General features: G+C 46.0%; 1 protein-coding gene across 2 annotated transcripts in view; it reads right to left on the reverse strand.

The window, feature by feature from the left end:
• The window catches only part of Kctd1 (potassium channel tetramerization domain containing 1), a 96,608-nt gene that overhangs the window by 33,353 nt on the left and 44,752 nt on the right, over positions 1-18,503 (reverse strand). For both annotated transcript variants that reach the window (XR_007835665.1, XM_051202131.1), the window contains exon 2: positions 10,089-10,267. Coding sequence is in view for 1 of the 2 variants with exons in the window: in XM_051202131.1 (XP_051058088.1) it covers positions 10,089-10,267 (179 nt within the window). In the remaining variant the exon portion in view is untranslated. The remainder of the gene's footprint in view (positions 1-10,088; positions 10,268-18,503) is intronic.

Consider the following 18,503-nt stretch of genomic DNA (forward strand, 5'->3'; position numbering starts at 1 on the left):
AGCTGGTAGAGTGCCTACCTAGCATCCCCAAGAGCTTCGGTTAAATCCCAGCCCCAAGCTGGGTGTGTGGTGCACATGTAATCGGGTAGGTGCAGTATGACTGACAAGAAGGGAGGTATCCTAGGCTACACAACCTGGTTTGCCTGTGGTCCTGAAGAGAGAGGGGCTGGAGAGGAGCTTTATTTTTTTCTTTGTCTATGGATTGAGCTGTTGGGGGGCCAGGTGAGTTTTCCATTTTTAGGTAAGCTCAGAAGTTCGTGGGTCCTTCTGGGTTATTTTTTAAAGATCATTTTTTTTTTGGATGGGGGTGGGGTAGGGCATGCCAAGCTTAATGAGGCTGGGGTGGACCCTTAAGCTCACTACGTTCAAAGAAACAAGATGGAGGGAGGTCAAGTTCACCTATCTGTCAAAAAGTCATGGTTCACTCGTGAGGCGCTCAACTGAGCCTCTCATCATAAGGAATCAAAGGATAAAGGGCAATGTCATTTCTAAGCCCTCAAATCTATGTGTGGCTGGCAGAAAGGACAGGGTTACAGTCAATCCCTGAAAAGCAATGTCCAAAATGTGTGGGCTGAGCTGCATGAAGGAACCACTTAAAAACTGAAGCTCCTTTAATGGAATTGTTCTCAAGAACACAGTGAGATGGAGCATATTTTTCACACGTTAACCTTGCAAGCAATCACCCAAGTAGACTATTGTTTCGAACAGATGAGTAGATCTGGCATTTGTTATAGTTTTTCTTGTATGAGGAGAAGAAACGTGTAGACATTGAAAACAGTAGAAATAGCCTTGGCATTCTCAGTGACACTATTCAGCATGACAAACAAAAACTGAAACTGTGTTTTGTCCCAACCTGTACGGATCATGGCATAATAAATAAAAAAGCCTTGCTTTACCAGACTGTATGTGACCACAGCAGAGCATGCTCAGAACAGCCTATGGACACTTGTACTTGCCACTGTACACTGGGTGTCCAAACTCTGAGATACGTGAGGATGCTGGGGCATTTATTACAACAGGAGAGTTTGGGTGCTGAGCAGATGGCTTAGCTGACAGCTGTTTGACTTGTGAGCAGGAGAACCTAAGTTTCAGCTCTAGAGCCCACATCAAAGCTGGGCACATGTCTGCAATCCCAGCGCTGGGATCTGGAGACAAACGGATCTAAGGGGCTACTGGCTGCTGGCCAGCCAGTTGAGCCAAAGTAGCAGCTCCAGCTTCAGTGAGAGACCCTGTCTCAAAGAACCTGAGGGTAGATACGTCATGGGCCCTATGGGAAAACCTACCCCCATTACTCTGCTAGATGAACATAGTGAAAAAATGACCACTCCACCTTACCAGAGAAGTTTCTTCTTGCAGTAAATAGTAACTGACACAGAAACCCACATGGCCAATGGTCAGAGAGGAAGTAACTTTAGAACGCTGAGCCCTAACTGGGATGGTCTACATCACAGCTGTCCTGGAAAGGCTTAAGGATCTATGTGGAAGAGGGGACAGAAGGACCTGTAGGAGCCACAGCTGGTGGCAAACACGGTTGGCAGATGGAGAGACTCTGGCAGCACATGGGAGACCGGCCTAAGCTCCGCCCAGACAAGATCACAGCATGGAGAAGGGGAAGTAGGCATGACGTCCCGTCCCTGGCCAAGGCACACTCATAGCTGCTGGATAAGGGAAAGTCAGCTCAATGGAGTGACAGTTAATTTTCCCCTGCTCCAGAGTGGGGACCACACCCAGGAATAATCAGCCAGCAAAAACTGGACACCATGGTTTTCTGTTTTGTTTTTTAAAGAGAGAGAGACAGAACATGAAGATGGATGGGTAGGGGTTGGAGGAGGATCTGGGGGAAGAGAAAGAATATGATCAAATACATGGTATGAAATTATAAATAGAAATAGTATTTAAGAATAATGTAGAAAGCAATAAAAAAGACATCAGTGTCCGTCTGTGGTGTATACATAAGCTCATGTGCGCACACACATAAATGCACACATATACACTAACACACATACCTCTCTCTCTCTCACACACACACACACACACACAAGAAGTTGAGGATTTTCTACTCCCTGAGAACTACACATTAAATGAGCAACAGAGCATACCCAGAAATCTATATTCCTGGATATGGCCCTGAGATGGAGCATTAGGGAGAAGGTATCAATTAGAGGAAGTCAGGGGTCACTCTTCTATTATTCTGGTTCCTCCTTTTCCTCTGGAGAAAGTAAGCTTGAAAAAAAAAAAACCCTTCTTTCCAGTCTGTGCCTTGGGGGAAGACAGATGTCAGCCCTCACTGAAGCTCTCTGGGCCCCAGGGACACTGGGTGGAAGGTAGGGAGGAAGAGCTTTGTAGGTTAACAGGAAGATGTCCAACAGGAAGCTGGGTTCTTGACAAATTAGGACATAATTAACATACAAACTGTGGCCGCAGTTCTGCCTGGAATCGCTTTACTCTGACTGTAACATCAGCGTGCCAGCAGGTGCCTTCTTCCCAGGTCTAACCAGGAAGAAGGAGGCAGGAGCTAAAGCATCATTTGCTTCCACGAAGCCTCCACACACATTTATTTCAACAGCCCTTAATTCACAACAATAGTCAAAACCAAACATAACTTTACACGCACAAATGAAAGATAGTGCTGGTAACAGACGGCACCGTGGGTGACTGACCGAGCAGTGAGGGGAGCTGCCCCACACCCAGGCCGGCAGAGAAGATACCTTGTGGCTTCCTGACCACGAGTATTCCCTGCCAGATGAATCACAGGACACAGGAGACAAACAGATCAGGTAAGAAAGACTCAACATGCCACAGTAGCAAAATTTTGCTTCCAAGTGTAAATTAAAACGCAAACTGTACTTCTGGCTTAATTTTATTTTCAGATAAATAAAGATGTTTCTGTAGTGGTCCTTTCTCTAAACTATACCGTAAGGCAAGAGTCTCCAAGGCCAACCACGTTGAAAGCAATGCTAATCTTGTGGCCCAGGAATCCATCATTGTACGGCACATGCTACTAAAGGGTCCCCCAGCACTAAACAGAACAGCAGGCCCCTTGTTTAAACACAGAGATCTCTTCGGTTGTTCACCTGCATCCTAGAGGAGCAACTGTGAAAAAGAAATACTGCAAAGTGAAGAGAGATGACAGAGAAGGAAGAATACTCCCCATCATGGCTGGGAAACACCACGGCCTTGCCTCTCCCAAAGTCTAAGGCTTCGCCAGCCCTCACTCCTCGGTCACTGGGTGCGTGCCCCTTCACAGCAGTAGCAGTGCTGTCCTCCCTCTCTTCCTGCTGGCACTCCACGGCTCACTTACCCTGTGACACTTTAACACAGGCACTGAATTACCCAAACGCAGGGCGTAACAAAACGGCTTAGTCACCGGTGTGCAGTAACTTTATGCCTTTTGGGTTTGTTTGTTTGCTTGCTTGCTCTTTAGATAGATTCTCTCCACGCAGCCCAGGCAAGCCTTATCTAGGATCCTCCTGTGTCTGCCTCCTGAGACTTGAGGGTACAGATAGACACCCACTGAGCCTGGTGCCATGCGGCAACTCTGGAGAAAAGTTCAGTGAACTGTTTGGCCAATCAGATGTGTTCATTTTAGCAGCACTTACTTTTTGGGGTCTTTAAAATATGGGCGTATATAATGACATAGTGGGATCCATGTCTAAGAGTGGCAGCATTAAAACTAGAAACATGAAGTCAGGGAGGATGACATCACAGAGTCCCCAGACCTAACACAGGAGTCCAGAAAGTTCTGAGGCCAGGATACAAGTGCACAGAAGTACAAACATGGAACCTAATTTCTTCAGAGCATGGGCTTCACTGATCCTTTTATTTCCAGGCTTAAAACAATGTTTATTGTATTTAAAATTGTGTGTGTGTGTGTGTGTGTGTGTGTGTGTGTGTGTTCAAATGTGAGTTCAGGTTCTGCTGGAATAGAGAAGAGGGTGTTGGATCCTCTGGTTATGAACCTCCCAGGATGGGCAAGGGCACTGGGAACCAAACTCAGGTCCTCTGGAAGAGCAGGAAGTGCTCTTAACCACTGAGCCACCTGTCCAGCTCCATACTTATGTGGTTTTGTTTTGAGATGGGGTGCATGTGGCCTGGAACGCACAATCCTGGCATCCCAGTCATCTCATATTACACTTCTCTGCCCCCTCAGTGCAGCTCTGCTGAAATGACCCTGTAATGTCTACTGTGTGTGAGTGATGCTCGCCAGGTGACATGTCTGATGCCGAGGCATACATGCTTGGCTCCTCTACCCTAATGCTCGGAATGCACATCCTTAGGTGGCCACGGGCATCAACTGCATGACTGCAAAGGGAGTCTCTTGAGTTTTGCAGTCACCTACATATCCCTGTATGCCCAGGAGCTCCACGGCTGTTTTGAAGACATCCAGTTAGCATAATCTTTGAGTTTTGCAGTCACCTACATGCTCCTGTATGCTGAGGAACTCCAGAGCTGTTCTGGAGACATCCATTTGGCATAATGTGCTTATGTGGGACTTAACTCATGCACTGGGTAAAATATATACAGAAACCCCAACAAGCTCAGATGCTCCGGGGACTGAACGGAGCGCTCCCTGGCTGACAGTGAGACCCTCTCTTTATTACCACCCCACAGGGCCCTTTGATTAATAGTATCGGTCCACTTCCCTGAGTGAAAGAGTTCAAATCTGAATAAACTTCAACATAGCATTACTAAAATCACCTTTGCTAGAAAGGACAGTGACGGAAGTGAAAGACCTAACTTTGAACTCAGACAAGCCTTTCTTAAAATGATTACTGAATGCATGCATGCTCATCATAAGCATATGCCAAGAGCAGATCTTCAGGGTGCCCTGTAATCTGGCATAGAGCTTAATTTAATAAACACATTATTGCAGTGTTTAGGTATTTCATTACCAATGGTGTTAATAAAGTGTCATTAATGTTTCTGAGCCAGTCATAATCAGATCTGCCATTCAAATCTTCATAGGCCGGAGAAAGAGTACAACATCTATAACTTCCTCCCCTCAGATGCTTACACTATAGATAAGTGAGTAGATCTGTATTTGTCCGCTCATTTTCTTTCCTTTTCTTTCATGGTGGTCTAGTGTCCTACCACTAAGCTATATTCCCGGAGCTCCACTTCACCCTCTTAAAAAAAAAAAACTTTTTTGAGACACAATCTTGATAAGTTTCCTGGGCTGGTTTTGAACTCACGAGCAGCTTAGACTACAGGCCTGTACCACCAGGTCCAGCTGAAGATATCTGACGGTAGGCTTTTTCTTTGTTGTTGTCTCTGGTAAAACTTTATTTGTAAAAGCAGCCAGCGATCCTAGTTTGCTGACCTCTGACTGCCCATCTTTACATGTCCGTGATTGTCCCCTGTCCCTACACAGTTTGGTTTGGTTTTTCTCACAGTGCCTCCTTTTGTAGATCAGCTTAGCCTTCGACTCAATAGCCTTCTACTTCAGCCTCCCGGGTGCTAAGACACAGTGTGCACTGCTTTCCTTGCTCTGTTTGGGGTTTTTATTTCTTTTGTTTTTTGGAGACAGGGTTTCTCTGGGTAGCTTTGGAGCCTATCCTAGAATGTGCTCTGTAGACCAGGCTGGCCTTGAACTCAGACCTGCTCACCTCTGCCTCCCAAGTACTGGGATTAAAAGCAGGCATTGTTTTTCCTTTAAACTTGGTTGGTGTAAAGCTATTATAGATCCAAACCAGGTGGTCTTGTGGACTGTGACTCCAAGCTGTAATCTCAGTTGGAGATTTACCGCGTTTTCCTTCCTTTCTTTGTCAGTTCTTGGGCTCAAACTCAGATGCTTACACATGTGCTCTACGACCAAACTGCACCCACCGCATGTTCTACACCGCACGCCCTGCATCCACATCCTATACCTCCCATCCTATACCCCATATCCTACCCCCCACATCCTATACCCCACACCCTGTACCCCATACCTTACACCTCCCATCCTACACCCCACATCCTACACCCCATGTCTTACATCCCATGCTCTACACCTCACATCCTACACCCCATGTCCTACACCTCCTGTCCTATACCTTACATCTCTTAAGGTTATCTGTTATTTACAAATCAGAATTTCTTAAGTACAAGTCTTCCTTGTGGTTCTAGAAGTCCCCCTTCCCTCTGGGCCCTTCCACCAGAAGGTGCAGCTGAAGAAGAGCCAGGAAAGAAGAACCAGGGACTCTACATGGGTACGGCATGGAGAGTCCTTCAGGGGAAGGAGGGTTCCAAACCCCTAGAACCTAGAGAATGTTAACCAGAGTTGCTAAGAATTCTGAGATTATGGGTAACCCAATTTGTCCGTCTGGGGTTTATTGACAGAGGGTTGACTAGGTTGTAGATCTTCACAGAAATTGGAAGGGACACTTGACACCCATGGAAAAATCACAAACATCTATTCTATATGTTTGATTGCTAAAATCTGAGTGTGGATCCCTCTCTGAATTTTCTTTGGGATGACTAATTTCCTACAAAAGTGTCACAAGAACTAAGAGGAGCAGAACAACACATGGTGGCCAACTAAACACTCATCCAGTGTTATCTGACCAGAGTCATTTGTTTTAGATATAAGCCATGGAAGCAGACGTCTCTTTGAAACTTGACATAAGTTTAAAGCTATCTCCGGTTGGAAAGAAAGAGTTCAAAGTGGGGTATAAAAGAGAAGATGCAATACCAGACACAAGGAAAGAGACCCCAATGTTAGCCTGTTTCCTGGAAGGAGTGGAGTCCATTTAGAATTTGGAAGGCTGGTTTGGCAGACTACTATGCATCAAACGCAGGGCTATAAAGTGATTTCTGTAATCACATTAATTATTAGCTATGTAAGAAGATGTATTTGTACTTGCTTTATAAGAGAGAAGCCAGGTACTCATTCAGCCATTGGACCCAACCAACCCATTAAATAACTGCCAGGCAAATGGCAAAGCCTACATCTAAATGCAGATTTAAATTACTTTAGCTTGGGCTGGAGGTGAGGCTTAGTGACAGAACATGGGCTCATCATGTACAAGGCCCTGCGACTGACCTCTGCGACATCAGAAGAGAAACCATTTCTTTGTTGCTGCTATGATGCTATGATGGCTGGGGACTGGGAATGACAAGAAAAATTCGGAAAGCATGCTGAACAATCTTGCCTTTTCAAATTGCATTGGTGAGAAAAAAAATTCAATTTTTGATGTATGCAAGTGTCAGGATGGGAAAGGGACAGGTTAACTCTTTTCATAAAAACCTATTTTCCCAGGTTAGTGCTCCCACATAAGCAACTTTACATTGTTAGCAGCCACGTGGGGAAAGTGAAAAGGAACAACATGTGTTTGAGATAGGCTTCCACTCAACTCAAAATATTATCACTCCTACATGGAAAGGAAGCAATGTAAAAATCATTGAGATATTTTAGATTTTATTTTTTTGCTTCTGTGCCTGAAAATACAGGGTGTGATGCACAGCAAGGAAATTGTAATTTGGCCTGTCTGCTCTTTCTGTGATCAACAGCTACATGTGGCAGCTGGCTGCTATAAGAGACCAAACAGCCAGAGAGAGTGATGGAATCTGATGGACATCTCAGAAGAATGAGAGTCAGAAACATGGATTCATGGAAAGGTAGACAAATGAGACATTAATTGAGGTGGGCATCTATTGGAGTGTGTGCACATATGTGTCCATGCACGTTTGTAGGGTTGGAAGTGATGCACAAATGTATGCAGGCCAAAAGTCAACTATGGTGTCATCCCTCAGGAGCTGTCCATCATGTTGTTGGAGACAGGTTCCCTCATTGGTCCAGTGGTTGCCCAGTGAGAGCTAGGGGTCCACCCATCTCTGCCTCCCCAGTATTAGTATTCCAGGTACATTCTGTCGCTCTGATAAAATAATCCTGACCAAAAGAGGAAGAAAGGGTTTACTTAGCTTGTATTTCTAGGTCACAATCCAGCATTAAGGGAAGTCAAGGCAGGGGCTTAATAGCTCAGTGGTTAAGAGCCAATGGCTTCTCTTCTAGAGGATCCAGGTTCAATTCCCAGCAACCACATGGCAGCTCACCACTGTCCATAACTCCAGTTCCAGGGTATCAAAGGCAAGAACTTAAGCATGAACTTTAAGTAGATACTATAGAAGAATGTTACCTGTGTCATCCTACCAGAGAGAGGGGCTGGCATTCTACTCTATCTGTCCTCCATGATGAATCCCCTCCCTACTCCTTCCTCTCTTCTCCTAGTCCCGCCTATCTTGCTTTCCTATTGGCCAACAGTGCTTTATTCATTAACCAATAAGAGAAACATATTTACAGAATTACATCTCCCATCAAGTTGGCTTGCTTAAATGATCATGCTTAGCTTGCTTTTTTATACAACCCAGAACACCTGCCTAGGGACCATGATGCCTACAGTGCACTGGACTTTACTGGATGCGTTAGCAATTGAGACAGTACCTCCACAGGCATGCCAATCTGATTGAGGCAATTCCTCAACTGGAGTTCCTTCTTCCCATGCAACTAGGCTAAGCCAAGTTAACAATAAACATTAAATAGGACAGCTGGAATTATAGGGTCATACCAGCTTTTTAATGTGAGTTCTGGGGACTGGACCCATGCTTTTGTGGCAAGTACCTTACCAATTTAGCTATCTTCCCAGTCCCCAAGACCTTTTGAATAACAACATAACACCCCTATATGGAAAATCCAAGGTCGTAAAACCTTATTATTAGTAAACAGAATTATTAAAAATATGATACAGAATTATCCTCAGGATAGTGTGTGTGCGTGTGCGTGTGTGTGTGTGTGTGTGTATGAAACATAAATGAATTTCATGTTCAGACTTGGGTCCCCTTTCCCAGATATCTCATTATATATAGACAAATATTCTAAAATTTGAAAACATGCTCAATCAGAAATATTTCTGTTCCTATGAAGTTCAGAAGGGTGCCCCTCAAGCTGCTTTAACCCCCCCCCCACATCAGACTAACTTGCCCTACATTTAAGAACAAGATTTGGACCTTTGTATGAATTTTGTTCTTGGCCCTGGATGTAGCTCCTCATCTGAAGGCCAGCAACAATTTTCTATAGTTGATGTTAGCAACAGAAGGTCAGAAGGGATCCAAGTGGGTACTCTTTAAAAAGAATAATATCTATAGAGCCGCAGTCTTGAAACTACGCCACTGTGACCAACCATGTGGTTTCATGTTGCCTTCTTAGTATTTGTGAGTCATACCTGCCCTACAGATTAGAGAAAGGATCGTAAGATGCAAAGCTTTGTGAATACCATATAAACCTATATTTTTAAAAATAATTCCATTGTTGTTGTGGAATGTAAATCTGGAAATCAAGAGGGGGGGGAAAACCTTTTCTACCCTTTTCAACCCAATTTTCAAATTCTTTTATAAAGTACATGTAGTAGTCAAGAGAGATCTGAAAAACTGAAACACCGGTCTTCATAAGACTTTTATGGTAACTGTCATTTTATTCAATCTTGTCTATTTAGGTTATAAACATCATTCTTTCTGTGTGTCTACTTGCCTGCCACCTCACCCCTGTCTCTCTCTCTGTATCTCTCTCTGTCTGTCTGTATACATGTGTGTCTCTCTATCTGTGTGTGTGTGGGGGGCTGTGGCTGTATGCACGCGTGTGTGGCTGTACGCATGTGTGTGTGCCCATGCCCACCACAGTGCACATGTAGAGACCAGAAGACAACCCTCTGGGTTCCCTCCTACCCTGACATGGGTTTGAACTGAGGCCATTAGGCCTGCTCCAAGCCATTTTGCCCTGCCCCCACTGTTTTTATTTTGAGATAGGGGCTCACTCTATAGTTCTGGCTAGCCTTGAACTCATTATGTAGCACCAGCTTGCCTTGAATGCATAATCCTTCTCCCTAGGGTTCCTGAATGCATATACCATGGCACTCAGAAAGTGGTGACATTTGGACTTGTACTCCATGCCCCAACTTGTGGAATCCATACAACCATGGCCCTGAGTAGCCTCAGCAGGTCACATCCTACCCTTGGCGTTAGCCAGGCCATGCTGTACTTCTGATAAAAGGAAAACAGCCAAGAGCATCGCATGCATGCACTTCTGAGAGCTACATCCCCACTTTTGCAGTTACCTTGACTCGGGGTATTTGGTGAGGGTGGCCAGGCTGCTGGTGTACATGTGGCCACCCACATCAATGTGGACGGGTGCATTGGACTTGGTGAGCTGAGCTGGAGTTGGAATGCCTTGGTTGTTCAGTGGCGATGCGGGGGATCTAGTGATCAGGGGTCTTGACATATTGGGCCGACTGTCCTACAGAGAGAGAAGCACATTTAGATTTGGTTTCTGTTGTTAATGCAAACAGAAAACATAGATCATAAGAAATGAGCCAGTGAGCACCAATGATAACCGATTGGTAATAAAATTTGGAAATCAGCAGGTCCTCTCTTTTGTTTTAATGATTATAAGCAAAGCAAACCCTGCAACAGACAGAAAGAAAACTTCACGTGCCCAGGATCCCATTCTGATGACTCGGAGGGCTTATTATACAAATGAATTTTCACATTATGCAAATAACAGGTGGCTTGTGGAGAAATCCTATTCATTTCACATGAAAAGATAATCAATGCTTAAAACAATACGCACCCAAATAAAGCATGTGCGGTTCATACTTCTCTTTGAAAACTTCCTCATTGTTATGCACAGGGAACTAAAGCAGATCTTAGCCATGTGTGTTCTAGAAGACAGTTTCCTAAAATTCTATTTTTTGAATCACAAAAGAGTGTTGCACAGTTCTAGCCATCAGCTCTTCAGAGAGACATCACGGGCTTATCGGCCAATAGATTTTAAAGAAATCAAAAGCTAATTACTTGCTCCCCAGTTCTCTCCCCGGGAGTCTGTGGCTCTGGGGTGCTTCAAAAACAACAGAACCCTCCAGGGATAAATACGTGCTTGCAGAACACAGACAAGCTCCTTCGCTATGTCCCGACGTCTGAAGAGATCACGTTTCCAAGGTGAAGATGAGGCGGATGCTGCTGCTACCATGTGTAGTCAGGGCAGCAAAAGGTGTCATGTGAGCAAGTAGACCAGAGTGAGGGCGGCATGTGGCGGCAGCAGAAATGTGTTCAAGGAACTGCATTCCCAAGAACGGAAAGGATGCTGAAACACAGTGGGTGATTCCAAACTACAGGCAAGTCGCATCAGGTTTCTGGCTCTCCACAAGGGTCAGCTATTTGATGACTCAATTAATAATCAATTGAGGAAAAAAACTGAAAGAGCATTCTGAAATACTGAACACAGAAAACACACACACACACACACACACACACACTCCATTCTCAGATTTGTTATTTTGTCAAAGACTGTTTCCAAACACACTCACCATGTCTGCCAAAAATAGTGATGGGTTACATGAAAAATGTCTCTGATAGAGATTACAGAAGGGAAGTTGCTTAGTCTTGTGCTTAAAGTGCAAGTGATAACATAGATCTGCATCATGGGTCTCTTGATCCTGGAACAGCTTGAGGAGTTCCCTGGAGCTCAACTGTTAGACTACTTAGGGTTAAGCCCAAGTCTGAGCGAGACTGTGGCTGAGCAAGCTTTCCCAGGCAGCCACCAGGGACAGTGAGGTGACAGGGCCTTGCACCAAGTGTTCACCATCTGTGTGGCACTCTTCTGCATGGCACATGAAACAGAGCCCAGAAACTGTCACTTGAAAAGAGTCCATTTTTCAGTTCCTGCATCGGATGGCAAACCCATGGGTATTCACTAGAGTATTCTTTACTGTATTTTCGAATAACGTAAAATAGAAATTAAGAATACAAAAGGGTGCTTGGAACACATAAAGAAAAGGAGCTGAAAGGGTTATTAGGTGGCGGGGGTTAGGGGTCATGATCACACAAAGTCACAGATGGTAGAACAGTGACAGAGTAGTATTTTCAATTCTGGATGACAAAACATACTTTACCTCTAGAAAGTGACCAAGGGCTGCGGAGATGGCACAGTAAATAAAATGCTGGCTGTGTAAGTATGAAGAATGGAGTTGGAATTCATATACGCCCTGGCCCAGTAGCATGAGTCTATAATCCCCATGTTCCTACTGCCCTAGAAGAAGTAGAGGCAGGAGACTGCCCAGGAGCTTTTGAGTCAGCTAGCCTGGTGCAACCAACAAGGGATCATCGTCCTAGTTAGGTTACTATTGCTGTGATGAAACACGGTGACCAAAAGCAAGTTGGGGAGAAAATGGGTTTGTTTGGCTCACATTCCCACTTTGTAATCCATCACTCAAGGAAGTCAGGACCGGACCTCACACAGGGCAGGGACTGGAGGAAGGGACTGATGCAGAGGCCATAAAGGGGAGCTGCTTGCTCAGCCTGCTTTCTTAATAGAACCCAGAACCAGTAGCCCAGGGATGGCTCTACCCACAAAGTTCAGAACACCCTTCCCAAATCAATCACCAAGAAAATGCCCTACCGGCTTGCCTGCAGCCCTGTCTTATAGAAGCATTTTCTCAATTGAGGCTCCCTCCTCTCAGATGACTATAGGTTATGTCAAGTTGACATAAAATTAGCCAGCACAACTGACCCTTGTCAACTTGACACACAAACACATCACAGTTAAGTCACAACCCTTCCTTTCCTGTTCCTAAGATCATGCATTAATAATAGCATCCCTAAGATCATGCATTAATAATAGCATCGAAATGTAAACCATTTTCAAAGGTAAAATGTTCCACAAGTCATACAAATCCAAACACCTTTAAAAATTCATTCTTTTAAAATCCAAAGGCTCTCAGCTGTGGGCTCCTATAAAATAAAAAGCAAGTCAATTACTTTCTTATCTCAAGAGAAAAGAACCAGGATGCAGTCATAATCAAAGCAGAAGCAAACTCCTATTGTGCAAATAACTCAATATCCGGCATCTGGGATTCACCCACAATCTTCTGGGCTCCTGCAAAGGGCATGGTTCAATTCTCCACCCTCTGCAGCACACAGAGTTGTCCTCTAGGCTGTGGCTGGCTCCGCTCCACAGTCCTGCTGGTTTTGGTAGTTAGTCATCCCATGGTACTGGCTTCTCCAAAGTGCTGGAGTCTCTTGCTCCAACGGTGCTATGCTTTCCCTAACAGCGTGTCTTCAGGGACTACAGCCTCGTCACAGGCTGCCAGGCCTCAGATGTTCTCCGTGACCGCTTCATGCCTTCAAAACCAGTATCAAAACCTGGGTGACTCTTAAACTACCAAGTTCAGCTACGAGCATGAGGTGCAACCTCTGAAGCACAGCTTCTGTGTGCTGTCCCAGAAGATTTCACCTCGATGACCTTGACTTCTTAATCACAGCTGATTCTCCAGTCCCAGCTGACCAGCATCCATTATCCCAGCAAAGCCAAGTTTTACTTTAGTGGTTCTGGTTCTTCTGCTGTAGCTGACTGACCAGACACCACAGATTCTTCACACAAATGGCCTGGTAGAGCCGTTGGTTCCCCCATGAAACTTCAGATGCCAGGCCTCCAAGGTCTTCACTGCTCTCCATGTTCTTACCTTCCAAGCTTCTACAGAACAGCCCGCTGACCTCTCAATACTCAATGACTTTTCTAGCCCAAAGTTCCAAAGTCCTTCCACAACCCTCCCCAAGACAACACGGTCAAATCCGTCACAGTAATACCCACTATTCTGGTACCAATTTCTGTCTTAGTTAGGGTTACTTTGCTATGATGAAACATCATGACCAAAAGCAAGTTGGGGAGGAAAGGTTTTATTTGCCTTCTATTTGCACACCATGGTCCATCACTGAAGGAAGTCAGGTCAGGAGCTGATACAGAAGCCACAGAGAGCTGCTTTCTTATAGAACCCAGGACCACCAGCCCAGGGGTAGTCCCACCCACAATGGCTGGACTCTCCCACATCAATTACTAATTAAGAAAATACCTTATCGGCTTGTATGCAGCCCAATCTTAGGGAAGCATTTTCTCAACTGAAGTTCCCTCCTCTCCGATTACTATAGCCTGTGTCAAGCTTACACAAAACTACCCAGCACAGGAGCCCTGCCTCAAACAAGGTTGATGGTAGAGGACCAGTTCCCTAGGTTGCCCTCCCATTCATTACATGTATGCTGTGACTCGTGTGTGCATACATTCACAGACTTGCACACACCCACACACACGTGTCACACACATCACACTCGCACACCTCACAAAGCAGTAAGAAACCACTTTTAACAAATACCTATTGGGCTGCTGAGGGCCATGTCTGGGTCCATGACCCTGCTGCAGCTGGGGTCTGTGTTGATGTCTGTGTTACCCTCAGGGGCCACTGGCACCATGCATGATGAAATGAGAGAGCCATGCTGAGCCAGCTCCGCCCCTCGCTGCCACTGCCCCTCACTGAACACGGCAACAAGAGAGCTGGACCCCACACTCTGGAGAGATGGTCCTACCCCTCATCACAGTGAGGAAGAACTGACCCTGAGGGCAATAAACCTAGGGGAGCTGGCTCCGCCCACTTGCCTGAGGTGGGGGCCCCAGTAGCCAGGAGTGATCAGCTCAGCTAACATCTCCCCCATCTACGGCCTGCTGGAGATCATGAAGGAACTGGGTCTTGTGGAACGATACCCTCAGGATCTCCGTGACGTGGGGTAGCCATGGGATATCCGAGAGGGGTTCCGGTGAGGAGCCAGGGATGATGGTGTACCACAGAGCAGAGGCTTTGAGCCAATGACTCACCGCAATGAGCATTTGCTTGTAAAGCTGACTGGACAAAGAGGTATACTATGTGACACACTGCAGCTCCCAAGGCCACCAGGATGGCTGAAGAGGTGATGGAGAGGAGGGGAAGATGAAGGAAAGATAGAGGATCAAAGAGGACTTTTGTTTGCTTGCCTGTTTTGTTTTTTAAAATGGTCTTTTGGTGGGGTACTAAAGGGTACTAAAGGAGGATATGAGGGGACTGAGAGGTGAGAAGAATTAGGGTGCATGATGTGAAATTCCCAAAGAATCAATAAAAAAGAAAAAGAAAGAAAAAGAAAAGAAATTCCTATTCCGTGGCTTCCTGGATGATTTCCTGGCTCTGTTCTGGCACACACATTCACACGCCCCTGTTACAATTCAGACCACCACAGCAGTGCAGAGTCTGTAATGGCTTTTCAATTGGACACATTCTAGATCCTGCCCGAGGGTGCTCGCAGGAAATGAACAGATTTGCAGGGTTAATACTGCAGTTAGACTGTGACCTCATTCAGCACAGCCCCAACACTGCCAGGCTTGCATCGAAGGAGCAAAACTCCAAAGCATAACCGATTGGTTAGGGGTTCCAGATCTCTGCCATTTACATTGTAAGTCATAAATGGATGACTACTGCTGAATTTAAAATGAAGCCAGAATTTCTTCAGGTGGACATGGGGAGGGGGCCTGGCCCTTAACGGTAAAGGATTAGAACTGAACTCCTGAACCTTGCGGAGTTTTCTCCTTGGTCTGCCGAATCCTAGCACATCCTCCAGCACATGCTCCTCAGGGAAGATATTTTAAAATTTGTCTTTTTGTATCTGTGTGCACGCACATGTGGAAGGGTACACATATGTGCAGACACAGGTAGAAGCCAGAGGTTGCCCTACGGTGCCATTCCTAGAACATCTCCCACTTTGAATGTTGAGACAAGGCTTCTCCTGCCTATGGGACTCATCAGGTAGCTGTGCTGAGCAGGCAGTGAACCCCAGGCCTCCCCTGCTTCAGCTCTCCCAGGGCTGTATTTACGAATGTGCGCCACCACCACAGGGGGCTTTTTCCCATGTGTGTTCTGGGGACTGAAACTCTGGTCCTCAGACTAAGTACTTCACTAACTGAGTCACCTCCCCAGCCCCAATAAGATCTAGGGCAGTGGTGGCCAGTGTCAGAGTGGTTCCTTTTCTTCATGTGCACACATGTACACTTTATGTTGCCTGCCATGCAACAGCTGTCTCCCTGGAAGCCTAAAGATGAAGCCGGGGTCCAGGGTGCAATCTGAGGCCTGGAATCTGCCACACTGAGCCTCCTTGTGTCTGGATGGCACACTACACAGGTAAACGAATGTTTGTGTGAGTTGGAATTTCCGTCACCTGTCCTGGTAGAACACCTCCCTTTGAGGCAGGTTGGCCTTGGGAGACTTGACCTGTCATGTAAAGAAGAGCTTCCTTCCACAGATGTGGCGGGATTGCTAGCACCTTCTTCGGTGCTGTTTTCCAGCTGAGTGTGTGGATGATCGTTCACCTGCCAGCCCCGTGGTCTGCACATACCTGTCAGCGTTACTTCTGCAGACAGGAAAACCACAAACTCGAACCAGAACAGAGGACTTGGATGTACAGCTGAAGGATTGGCTCAGGGCACAGAAGCGTGTTCTGAAAGCTACTCACATAGAAAATGGTGTCCAATAGAAGCTTTCTTGGAGCTGCCTCCACCCAGAGATAAGAAACTCTGCCCTTGCTCTATGCTATGCAGTTACTGCTCTGTCCTGTGACCTACGGCCTCTTCCTTCCCTGATATTAATTAACATCACCTAAGTGCCAGTTCTGGTACCAGGTGAGGATAACGCAGTGAAGAAGAAAGGCTAGCCCCAGATGTGGTTACCTGGAAGAGATCAGCAAATGTCTGTGATTATGGAACAAGAAGGCCAGATGACAGGGCGGCTTCCTGGAGAATCACTTAACCCTAGGGGAGCTTGGGAGAGATGACGGGAGGTCCCCAAGACAGTCTAAGCCCCTAGTGTGGCCTTGGGTGGGACAGTCTAAGTTGAGACCCAGGGGATCTGAGATTGACCAGTAGGGGATCGAGAGTGCTCCAGAGAGCCTCAGTATGGTCCCAAAGGGGGAAAGGTACATCCTAGAAGTTAGTTTCAGCACACACAGCGGAGGATCTTGCAGTCTCCCGAGTGCCAGGATTACAGGTGTGTATCATCATGCCAGGATTACAGGTGTGTATCACCATGCCAGGATTACAGGTGTGTATCATCATGCCAGGATTACAGGTGTGTATCATCATGCTCAGCTCCTGAGCTTTTAATTACCATGAATTTGAATCCATTTGAATTTTAACCTAAATCACCTCGAGGACTGGCTCTCATCTTGGGCAGCAGAATAAAGTGTGCTTGGCTTTTTCTTATAATTTTGGGAAGGCAGCTCAAATCTAATGATATTCATTGTCCTTGCTCTAGGGAAGCAAGGGTAGTTTGTGGCTTGTTGTTGTCGTTTGTTGTGTTTTGGCTTGGTATTTGCTAGGTTGGCTTTATTTGCTTTTGCGACAAGGTCCTAATGTGTAGTTCAGCATGGAACTCAAGATTTCCACCTCAGGATAGGGGCCTCTACCACACACGTCTCCCTCATTCTTCCCAACAGCATGTCCACCTTCTGGGCAAAAAGAAGAAAGAAAAGAAACACCGCATTATGAGGGAAAATAAGGGAAGAATGGGCCCTTCTGGGCCGGACGGAAGGTCATCAGACACACCAGAGCACATGGTGTGTGTCTGTCCACGGGAGGTGACAGGCAGACAGGGGTCAGAACACTGTCCATTCTCTGGGACGGGGAGGAAGCCTTCAGAGAGCTGGAGAAGCCCGTGCTCATTTAGGTATTGCACAGGCACACTAAGATGAGTGTCTCCCCACGACGTCATGGAGAAGTAATCTGCAAAGAAACTCACTCCGGTCAAAATGCTCCCTTCTTGATCAAACACTTAAATTTCAGTGAAATACTGCTTAAAAACAAAAACAAAACAAAACCAAACAACAACAACAACAACAAACAGACAACCAACAAGCACTGGAGATGTGGCTCTGTGGCAGAGTGCTCATCTACCATGTCAGGCCCCAGGGTCCATTCCTAAGAGTGGGGTGCGGTGGGGAGAGGTAAAAAAAAGTTATTGTTATTTCCTTTCACAGAACTGAACTACTCTGGCACAAAGCAGCCCTCTGGGACTTTTATTTCGAATTCTTCCCTTGCCCATATCTGGCCGGCACAGATTTCCCAGGCATGTCAGTCGGTTTATCTCTACATTAACATCTCCCAGCTGCTTCTGTTTGCTGCCTCTCGGTTGGTACCTTAATCATCCATCTCACCTAGCCAGCAATGGTTTGGGGAAGAAGAATCCTTCAAGGGATTTCACTTCAGGCATCTTCCCACAGAAACTAATGAAAATCTGTCTCCAGTCTAACCTGGCTGTGTGCTGCTCAGACAGGAGCCCCGGGGGCACCGCCTCAAACAAACGAACCGGAGTTCAGGCTGAAAGTTTTAATGACTTTGTCTGTTAAGAATGCACGTCCCTGTCTCATGTCACATGTCACTCTTACTTGCAAGTTGGACTCTACCAGGTCTTTCTCTGGGGAGAGACAGGCTTCCTAGTGGCACCTCCAGAGGGGCATGGGCAGGGGGAATTCTTGCATTATTTTATATTTTAATTTATAGTGTACAATATAGTAGGAAAGGAATCTGGTATAGATTAGAACCTTTCCTCAGTTTCTGCTAAGATGCATGAACCAATAGCTGTCTCTCTCTCTCTCCCTCTCTCCCTCCGTCCCTCTCTCCTCTCTCTCTC

Source organism: Phodopus roborovskii, unplaced genomic scaffold (genome assembly GCF_943737965.1).
Source record: "Phodopus roborovskii unplaced genomic scaffold, PHOROB, whole genome shotgun sequence".
NCBI classification, from domain to species: domain Eukaryota; kingdom Metazoa; phylum Chordata; class Mammalia; order Rodentia; family Cricetidae; genus Phodopus; species Phodopus roborovskii.